Source organism: Carassius carassius, chromosome 12 (assembly GCF_963082965.1).
Source record: "Carassius carassius chromosome 12, fCarCar2.1, whole genome shotgun sequence".
NCBI lineage: Eukaryota > Metazoa > Chordata > Actinopteri > Cypriniformes > Cyprinidae > Carassius > Carassius carassius.
Window position 1 is genome coordinate 19,493,488 of NC_081766.1, and position 10,971 is coordinate 19,504,458.

The 10,971-nt window shown below is 35.7% G+C and overlaps 1 protein-coding gene across 2 annotated transcripts; it reads right to left on the reverse strand.

Moving 5' to 3' along the window:
• Positions 1-529: 529 nt before the first annotated feature.
• On the reverse strand, positions 530-8,686 carry LOC132155061 (olfactomedin-like protein 2B). Of its 2 annotated transcripts, XM_059563834.1 has the most exons (8): positions 8,246-8,686; positions 7,005-7,271; positions 6,787-6,894; positions 6,046-6,207; positions 5,443-5,632; positions 2,458-2,895; positions 2,183-2,359; positions 530-1,428 (listed from the first exon to the last, which is right to left on the reverse strand). In XM_059563834.1, the coding sequence occupies exons 1-8, from the start codon at positions 8,390-8,392 to the stop codon at positions 830-832; spliced, it is 2,088 nt and encodes a 695-aa protein (XP_059419817.1). In that variant the 5' UTR covers positions 8,393-8,686; the 3' UTR covers positions 530-829. The 2 variants fall into 2 exon arrangements, with proteins under 2 accessions (XP_059419817.1, XP_059419818.1); XM_059563835.1 differs by lacking the exon at positions 6,787-6,894.
• Between the last annotated feature and the right edge of the window lie 2,285 nt (positions 8,687-10,971).

The window sequence follows — 10,971 nt, forward strand, 5'->3', positions numbered from 1 at the left end:
ACTGAGCATGCTGTTTTCATTGAGACCATTTCAACCAAGCTGAATGCAAATAACTGAGAATCTATTTATAGCGTTTTATTATAAATGATATTCAGATCACAGGTCTCCCTTTGATTTGTCATTAATATAATATATAATATAACAATGCTATATATTATATTTAATATACATGGTCTGGAAAAATGTTTGCTAACATCATATACTATATTCTGAAACATAGTATCGACCAGTCCTTAGGAACAATGCACAATATTTAATGCACAATTCATGGTCTGGAAGGGTTTCAGTTGTGGCTGGCATCACAAATCCCTCATATTTTTCTGCCCACTGCTAAACAGAAAACATATTTCATAATCTAGTCAGTTTCTGGGGGAAATGTACTACCCCCCCCCCCCCCCCCCCCCTCGTATCTTGTTTCATTTCGAAGTATGCAATCTTATGGAAGTTAAATTGGTTGCTAAATACGTTTTATGTTGAGCTTAAAAGAAGCTAAAGCAGTGACACTCCACAGGTTTAGAGGAGCTTGCTAAAAGGTTTATTTTTAATTACATTATATACATCATACATTTACACTTCATATAAGCGGTGAGAACCTTGTCATGCATAGCTCAATCATATTTTTACCACTTTGAGATCAATAAACATCCACTAAAAAGCAAATACAAAAGACATGCAAATAGACAAAAAGACAAAATAAAGGCATAATGAAATATCTATAAAAATATCTGTCATGTAGATTGATCTACAACCCACTTAGACACATAATCATTTGACTATTTTATACAGAAAGTACTGCATGCAGTACTTTAATAAAGTGTTTAAATTACCGTTAATAAGCAAATATTACATTGTAGGTCACCTGATGGCCATTGTCCCATGCATATAGCATACGTTCCTTAGGATTGTAGTCGATTTGTGTGGTGTAGGTGTAGTTGTTTACAAAAGGGAGGCGGGGAATCATCTGGGTGCGTGTATGCGTGTCGAATGCATAGGAAATATTGGCCTGCGAGTGCTGGAAACTGTCGACGGCGTACAGAACACCACAGATGATGAAGCAGTTTCCATAGTAGTTCCTCCTCAGGCCCGTCCTCCAGCTCTTCTCTTTCTGTAAGTCAGAAGGTCGGAGCTTGCTCAGGATGATCACTTCCTGGTGAAATCCCTCTTCATCCAGAGCTGGGTACACTAACCATAACCCGCTCTCATCCACACCAAAGTCAAAGTCTGAATGTCCTCCCCAACTCCAGGGAGCATCCTCCTCCTCTAAAACTGCGTCATGAAGGGTGCTCCAGGCTGCTACATAACGGATACGAAGATCAAACCTGATTATATCACGAGAAAAAGCTCTATTGTAAAAGAAAGAGCCACCGTAGACCACATGACCAGTGCCAATCCAGTTATAGGGGAGTTTGTAGGAGTTGCTAAACTGCCCTGAGAGAAAAAGAAGAGAAACAAATGTCATATACTCCTCATGATGCTCTTTCAAGGGACCTCCTTCATAAAATATAAATGCAGCTGTACATTTGCAAAAAGACTTGCAAAAACATCTTTCATTGAGAAAAATCTAAGTAAGATATGATTTTTTCCCCCCACAAAACTACACAACCAATTAAAAGTTTGGGGTCTGTAAGGATTTGTAATGCTTTTTAAAAGAAATATCTTATGCTCACCAAGACTCTATTTATTTGATCTAAACTACAATAAAAACAGCAATACTGTAAAACAATTTTACAATTTAGAAATACAGTTTTCGATTTGAATACATTGTGAAATCTAATTTATTTCTATGATTGCAAATCACTCCAGTCTTCAATGTCACATGACACTTCAGAAATCATTTTTAATATGCTGATTTGCTCAAGAAACATATCTAATTATTACCGCTGTTGAAAACGGCTTCATATTGTCTTGGAAACTGTGATACATTTTTTCAGCATTGTTCGATGAACAGCATTTATTTGAAATAGAAAATGGTTTGTAACATTATAAATGTCTTTACTGTCACGTTTGATCAATTAAATGTGTCCATGCTGAATAAAAAGTATTGAATTCTTAAAAAAAAAAAAATACTAACCCAGAGCTTCTGAATGGAGGTGTATATGCAGATTTGTTATTAAGTTACTTTACTAAGTTATTTAATACTATTATTAAAATAAAGCAGTATCTATTTTAATGTTACATGTACCTCGTTTAAAGGAGTCCATATCACGGAATTCCAGAAGCTGTTTTCCATAGTAGTAGTCAGTCACATATATAACTTTTCCATTGCCCTTTGGGTCTTTCATCCATGCACCTTCATTTTTGCCATATGTGTTGTGTGTAACAGGATCAGCAATGCTTGCTAATGTGTCCTTGCAGATCCCTGTAAACAACAAAACCAGAGAGGAAGCATCTATATATCACGGCCCCTCTAAACTCTAAGTTTACTTTCTTCTAAACTTGATGTGGAATCAAGCTTACCTTGTTCTTTGGTCTTCTTTGGAGGTTGTGTGCTTGTTTGAGTTGTAGCTTCATCCCAGGTAAGTTTGGACTTCTTTGCAGGTGCTGCAACACTGGCCAGCTGTGGCACTACAAGAGGAGTTGAGGTTGCTGCATTGGTGCTTGGTGACTTTATGGTAGTTAAAGGGATTGAGGTTGGCAGAATTGTCCTTGCTGTAGTAATTGTGCTTGACTTCTCGGCTTTTACAGTCTCTTCTTCAGTTTGTCTTGTTAGATTTGGCATGATTGCAGCAGTAGGGTCTCCATTCTGTGTGTTGAGGGTCGTTGACGGTGTCTGGGTCACTGTCGCAGCGGTTCCAGGTCTTGTAACAGATGCAGGCAGCTCTTGCTTATGGAGCTGGTCTTCAATGATTAAATCCACAGAGCCATCGCCTCTCAAAACCTCATGTGCTGCTGTGGCTAATGAGAGAACAAACACAAAATGCTTAGTTTAACTTCAGCCTACTCTTGTTTATACAGTTTCACTTATAACCTGAAAAAAAATGCTGCTGACTATATCACAGTAATTTATATTCTTATAATTTATATTATATTCAGCCAATACACATCAAATTGATCAAATTGGCAGGAAAACATTTGCTATGTTTCAAAGGATTCCTATTTCAAATAAATGCTACTTTCTATTCATCAAAGAATTCTGAAGTTCCAACAAAAATATTAAGCAGCACAATGGCTTTCCACATTTAAAACCTTAAGAAATGTTTTTTGAGCACCAAATCAGCATTGATTTCTAAAAGATGTGACACCAAAGACTAGGATTTTTAGACTAGTATATTTTTTTTCCAAAACTAGTATATTTTTGATCAAATAATTGCAGACTTGTTGAGGATATTAGAGACTTCTTTCAAAATTATTTAAATATAGTAATGCATTTACAGTTGCAATCAAAATTATTGAACCCCCTTGACCTGCAAGACATTTTGCTGTGGAGAACAACATTTTATGAAATCAATTCAACAAAGGCATCAGTAAAGTATTAGAGAAAGTTTTTTAATACACTTTTGAGTGATTCTGAGAATGGAACATTGATGAATCATGATAAAATTCTAATTGGCTCTAAACATTCATGTTCAAAATTATTCAAACCGCTTTGTGCAGAATCTTTTATTCTGTAAAATCACCAATAAATGCTGTCTGTAAGTGTTTAGAAGATTCTGTCACCTCTCTACTACAGTCTTGGCCCATTCCACACCTGAAAAAGCTTCCAGATCACTGATAATCTTTGGTTTCACATTGCCACTGCTTTCTTCAATTTCAACCAGATATTTGCAATGAGAATTAAGCCTGGAGACATTTGCAATGAGAATTAAGCCTGGAGACTGAACAGGTCACTCAAGTACATTCTATGACTGATCCCTGAACCAAGCAGTAGTAGATTTGAATGTGTACTTTGGAATGACTGTCCTGCAGGAAAGTCCATTGATCATCAGCTTCAGTCTTTGCACCAAAGGAATCACAATTCTTGTCAAAATAGCCCAATACTTCAAAGAATCCATGATGTCCTTCATACAGTCATGGTTTCCACTTCCTTCTACAGTAAAGAAACCCCATAACAGGACTGATCCACCTCCAAGTTTGACGATGGAGATGGTGTTCTTCAGCTTATGAGCATTGCTTTTTTTGCAGCTGATATACCGCTGTTCCATGGCTCCAAAAAGTTCCAGTTTGGTCACATCACCCCATAAAACATTCCTTCAGAGCTACACAGGTCTACACAAATGAATTTTATCAAGTTCAAGTTGTCCTTTTGTTCTTCTTGATCAAGAGTGGTATGCTGCAAGATGTCTCAACATTAAAGGCCATACTTGTCTAGTGTTCTTCTTACACACTGCATTGAAATGGTTTTCCTCCTTTCATCGGGTCATCTTGCAAGTCTTTGGCTGTACATTGCAGGTTTTTCTCAGTTGCTCTGATTAAACATTTTATGATATTGTGCTTTTTCTTCAACACCCTCAAAGGTTTTCTGGTAAAACACACTTTAAGCCAAGGAATAAGGCTGAGAGCTGTGTCTCTAGGAATTTTCAATGTCTTGAAAATCTTCATATAGCCTTAGCCTTTCTAAACTAATACAATATTTATTCTCTTTAGCTTTTGTGAGATCTCTGTTGACATTTTTGCCACTCAACTTCAACACATGCATGGGCAGTTAGTATGTGTAACAGCTAAAGCTAATTCTGTTTTTAATAGAGTTTCTAAAGGCTTAATTGTGTTTTGAGATTGTTTTATTCCCCACCATGCAAATAAGTGATTTAATAAACAGCAATGTTGAATAGGGGTTGAATAATTATGACATAGCAGTATTATAAAAAAATCATATAACTCAAAGATGTTACATTATATATTGACAATATCACTTTTAATAAGCCAGTGAACTGTTATAGATGCAATTTTTATTTTATCCTGGATCTTCAGTATTTGTAAAGTACTGCAGTCTCTGAGGGGTTGAGTGATTTGATTGCAACTGTATATGAAATAATACATAAACATATATATTTAATAACAAATTTGGAATGTACTGTTAACTATAAATGAATAGTTGTATATTGTATACAGTAATTTGATTGTCATATACAGTGCATTATGGAAATGTAGTTAATTTAAGTAAATGTTAAGTGACCCCCCCCACAATTTTCATATAACTATTTGTTTTAAATCAAATTGTATTTTAAATCAAGTATTGCGTTTTTTAAAATCCCTATAGATTAAATAAATGGGGAAAATACTTCTGGAACCAAGGTTGCTGAAAAAAATAATAAGGGTGGTCACTGTGTAAGGATAATAAGTGATATTAACTTGCATTTAGCTTCTCAAAATTTCTCATACTAAACTTTAACCCTAAATATAAGAACAGGTTATTGATCCTTCTCAGGATTTTTCTCCATTGACATCCCATAAGAGCTGCAATTTTAGTCATTATTACATTAAAATGAGCTGTTGGACACTCACTATGCTCTTCCCATTCACTGTCCTCCATTGTGTTGGCCTTGTAGAAGGTCATGCTTTTGATGGTCATGCCATTGGGACCTGCTTTGGTCTTTGCTTGTTTATGCTTCTCCTCCTGCCCCTCAGAGTTGCTTCGCTTCAGCACAGGTTTGCTGGAGCCCTGACTCCCAACAAACTTCTCCTCATATTTCCTCTGGCCAGGAAGAAACACAAATGTATGTGATTAACCTGAGTCAAATTACTGTTTTAAATAAGAAGCATTAATCTCATTAATAATATTATTAATAGTTTCTTTCCAAATCGCCCAGTTTGTGGCTGCATAACTGTCCTGAATGAGATGAAGGGGAATTTGTGGTGTATTAATGACTTGAGCATGTTGTGTGAAAGTTGCATGGCTTTGTTGACTATTTCTTCCAGACTCTCTGGAACAGTAAATCTGACCACTGTTTCCACTGGGCAAAGTTTGGTACTGGTGGTAATGTAGATGACATTTGCAGCGTGTATTTGTGCATATATGTTGGCAGTTGTCATCTGTGTGAAGTGAGACTAATATCAGCCTATTAAGGCCTTTCTAATGGATTGAGCTAGTGTGTGTTGTATCTGTACCTCAGTGTGAGCAAAAGCAGCTGCCGCATTCTTCTGCAGTGAGGGCTCCAGCACGCTGAGACGTTTCTTCTTCTCTTGCCGTTGGTTGGAGCGAGGCCCCTTCCCTTGCACTTTTTCACCTTTCACGCTCACTTTGTCTTTTGTGGGGTTTCCTGAAAAAGACTGTAAGGACAATGTAAACACAGTAGAGGTCCATGGATGGCAGTTCCACCCAACCACCTGAACTCAATTCCATTTTGTCCAATGGCAACATTTGAAAGCAGACAGCGATTTCTGTTGCCATGGTAATACTAAATAGTGTATAGAAAGCACTTTTTATATATATACCATGACTGGATTGGTCTTCATGTGATGGTGCTTATGTGGAAAAGGAGGCTCTAAATTAAACCAAATTATATTGTGTCAAAAATTGTGGGTATAACTTTTTGTGAACAAATCCTAAAAGAACCATTTTTTTCTTAGTGTGAGCAACATAAAAAAAGACCTTTAATGCAATATATTCATGGATAATGGGAAAATGGATGGCAATGAAGAGCCTTTATTTTTTAAAAGTGTATATATATATATATATATATATATACAGTATGTGTGTGTGTGTGTGTGTACATTTATAAATGAAATGTACTATATATTCTTATAAGCATTAAATAAGACTTAACTTCTCTCAGAACCACTGTTTATAGTTCACAAATATTTATACATGCTAATATTTCTGAAAACAAGTTTTAATATTGCACTCACTTTCTCTATATTATCAACCCGTTCCAGAAGTTTTGTTGTGATGGAGTGAAGCTTTAACAAGTCCATCCCATAAAATGCTCCCTCTAGCAGGTCCATTATGGTCGAGAGCTGAAACATCAAGATATAAATAAATAAATATAATCAAGTATCTTCTATCAACATCAGTGCATTAAGCTTGTCTCTGTCTCCCCATGAGCCCTGAGTTCAAAACTCTTTACCTTCACATCATCCCGTCCGGCCTCTTGCAGCTTCTTAAACCTGAAGTCTCCCTCACAGGGATTTAGGGCAGAGGGAGGGGCGATGCAGGCACACTTCTTACAGCTGGGTCCTGCAGTGACTGTCTCCACTGTGTAGAAGTCCTCAGCCCTGGCATGACCCTCTTCAATGCGCTTGCATGCACTCCTGCTCAGAGGCCTTACTACACACTTACACTGACAGCCTGAGCCCTCAGACAGAGTCTTAACTTTATCATAGTCCCCAATGAGCTATTGGAGGAAATAATGACAGTGAATAATGCAATCATATATATATATATATATATATATATATATATATATATATATATATATATATATATATATACAGTACAGACCAAAAGTTTGGACACGTTCTCATTCAAAGAGTTTTCTTTATTTTCATGACTATGAAAATTGTAGAGTCACACTGAAGGCATCAAGGGCTATTTGACCAAGAAAGAGAGTGATGGAGTGCTGCGCCAGATGACCTGGCCTCCACAGTCACCGGACCTGAACCCAATCGAGATGGTTTAGGGGTGAGCTGGACCGCAGAGTGAAGGCAAAAGGGCCAACAAGTGCTAAGCATCTCTCGGGGAACTCCTTCAAGACTGTTGGAAGACCATTTCAGGTGACTACCTCTTGAAAGCTCATCAAGAGAATGCCAAGAGTGTGCAAAGCAGTAATCAAAGCAAAAGGTGGCTACTTTGAAGAACCTAGAATATGACATTTTCAGTTGTTTCACACTTTTTTGTTATGTATATAATTCCATATATAATTCCACATGTGTTAATTCATAGTTTTGATGCCTTCAGTGTGAATCTACAATTTTCATAGTCATGAAAATAAAGAAAACTCTTTGAATGAGAAGGTGTGTCCAAACTTTTGGTCTGTACTGTACTGTATATATATATATATATATATATATAAAGATAAACTCTAATTAAAGTTTAAAATAGTGCTTTTAAAATAGGCTTATAGCTATTATTAGATTTACATACATATTTTACTACTTTTTTTTGGTCAAAACCCACCGTATATAACTTATATAGTCTATAACATAGAAATTTAAATAATTTAAACAATCGAACGTTATTATTATTATTATTTCTACATTTCTTTTCGTTATTTGGTCAGAAATCACTTGCAGAATGCAAAATACACTCTCACACTGACTATCCTATGTTCATGTAATCATCATTTAATTTTTGATCAAGCAGAATTACCTGTGTTAAGATGTTTTCTTGATTGTCCGTTTCGTCTTCCAGAGTTGAACGGCTGTCTATATTGTCAGCAGTCTGTTGCTCCATCAGATTGGCTCGTGTCAAACAAAATGCGCCACAGCAAAAAATTAAAAACAATAATTCCATCATGCAAATCGATCAGACAAGAAGAGTTGGTAATTTGTAGTAAGTTAAGGTGGAGTCTTTTGTTTTCTTCGCAGACAAAAATGCAGTTAGGCTACTCTTTATGAAACCTATGTACTTCGATATATCAATCAATAGTCAATTAATTCATTAATATGTAAAGTGTTCCTGATGACGTCAAAAGTGTCCTAGGTTTGGTGAAAGCAGTTGCTTATGGTTTCTACAGACGGAAAAAAGAACTGTGTGTTGGATTCCCGGTGATGAATGGATATATGAAAGGTTTGCTGCAAGTCGGTGGGGAGGAACCTAAAAACAGGGAGGAGTTCTGCCATTAGATCAATGACACAAACCCACGCTTTGCTGCTCCACAGTAAATAAATGTGGTATAAAGATTATAAATTATTTAATGATAAAAATTATTATTATTAATAATAATAATAATAAAACCACACAGGTATAAATGTAAACATAAAATACCATGTTCATACAAAGTATTCAAAATAATTTCTTGGGAAATTAATTATGGCAACATGTCTTATGAGAAAAAATCTCTAGAGGTTTTAGATCAATTCAGTAGTTGTTTATAAAACAAACAAACAAAAATAAACCCCCCTCTATTTATAAAGACATCATGATTATACTGAATAAACTCTCATAACACCGAAGAAGCTTCCTCTGAAGTAGAGCTTTTACGCCATCTACTGACAAACTACTACGCCATCTACAATTTATTTAATTGCAGGTCCTCAAATGCCCTTTTCCCCTCCACTGAATAATGTAAGACATATGTACCTTTCTTCGTACATCACAAGCAAATCAGTGGCGAAATGACTGTGTTTTGATGTAATTGAGATGACACTATGCTAATGTCTCTAACTTGTATAACAAGACCCCCTCAATGGCCAGATACACAATAAATAATGTTCCAAATATAAGAAAACATTAATTTGATGAACTTATGAAAAATAAATTATAATTATTATTAACCTTTTTTTTCTTCAGTGAAACTGAATGATTTTAATAACCACTGGTGTTGGACATGGTGTTATTTTTCGAAGAGACTCATATATTAAAGATAAAGGCATTAAGTGATATGCTTATGTTACATGTGTTATTCAACATCCTTGCTAACTATGTAAAACTGGATATGCAACTTATTTGTCATTTTAAATCTCCCCTGCATCTTCCTCTGTCTCTTCCTCTCTCTCTCTCACTCATTCATTCCTCATGTACACATGCTCTCTCTACTGCATAAGAACACTTAAATTAGTGGGGCACAGACTGTCCCAAATCTCAAAGTGAACTGTCCTGGATTACCAAAAGCAAACGCTTTTTCTTTTTTCAGTTTTTAGATTTGTTTTTAGCAGAACCAATCGTACCAAAACAATATGATTAGTTAGTAATGACTACCTGAGCAGGATACAAACTCAAATGTTCATAGAGCACATGCACATTTTTCATCCAAAACATTAAATAATAATGAGCTAAATCAAAAAATAGCTGGATGTCTGTTAAAGTAGGTCTCAAATCATAAACCACAATATATGTAGTTTATAATGAATTTTGAAAAGAATACACTTTCTGGTTGTCAAAATGTGTAGTACATCAGTGGATATACTGTATGTACTCTTCTAAGATGCCTGTAACCTGAGGCAAACTGACTTTTAGCTAAAAGTCACTACAGATATTTCTAAAAATAAGAACTAAGAAGATAGTCCTGAGAAAAGTTGTAGTATTTTAATTGATTGATTTATTTTGTATCTAATGCACAAAACACTCCATAGTGTCCAAATACAATTTTAAGGTCACTGTAGAGTAATTCTTAATGCCAAATATGTAAAGAAGTTCCTTCTCTATTGATGGGGTAGTCTATGTGTATCATTTCTAATTCTGCTTCCATTACAAAAGCATGTCAACTCCTTACACTGTACAGGATTGCTTCATGATGGAATATATGTATACATATTCATCCAATGCTGTCATAACTGTCGAACATAATAATGGTGTCATGGATTTTGAGGTGTCCTGGGTACTCTAGAATACCTGACAGATAGCTCTTTGTAATTTTATGATTACTGATTATTGATTTTAGTGGGAATGTCCAAATGTCAGTGTCTGTAAAAGAAAGATTCCTTTAGTTTTGCAGCTCCATACAAAAGTCTATTGTGTACAATGCCCTTCAGCAGTGTGAAGCTTTTCTTGACACTGACTCGCTCCTACAAGTATGCTGTCATAGGTCTTTAATCAAAAGCTATGGTTTTCATCACAGGTGTCTATTGTTTCTTATATCAGGTATCTGCAATAGCCTGGCATTGTTCCAGTGTGGAGGTTTCATCCTGTATATGTCAGTGATGGAGTCTAAGAATACATGCCCACAAATGGTTGTTTAAAGAAATTCTTTAGCCCAAAATTGCTGAAAATGTGAATGAGTTTGTTTCTTCATCAGAACAGATTTGGAGAAATTAACCATTACATCGATTGTTTTCCAATAGATCCTCTGCAGTGAATGGGTGCCGTCAGAATGAGAGTCCAAACAGCTGATTCAAATATCACAATAACTCACGACTCAGTTTATCAGTTGACAT

Excerpts from the sequence above, each read along its gene's own strand:
- LOC132155061 (XM_059563834.1), bottom strand. The coding sequence starts at position 8,392 with ATGATGGAATTATTGTTTTTAATTTTTTGCTGTGGCGCATTTTGTTTG. Across the intron at positions 2,896-5,442 it reads CAGTGAATGGGAAGAGCATA|CCACAGCAGCACATGAGGTT; the intron begins GTGAGTGTCCAA and ends TTCTCTCATTAG. Across the intron at positions 2,360-2,457 it reads AAAGAAGACCAAAGAACAAG|GGATCTGCAAGGACACATTA; the intron begins GTAAGCTTGATT and ends TGTTGTTTACAG.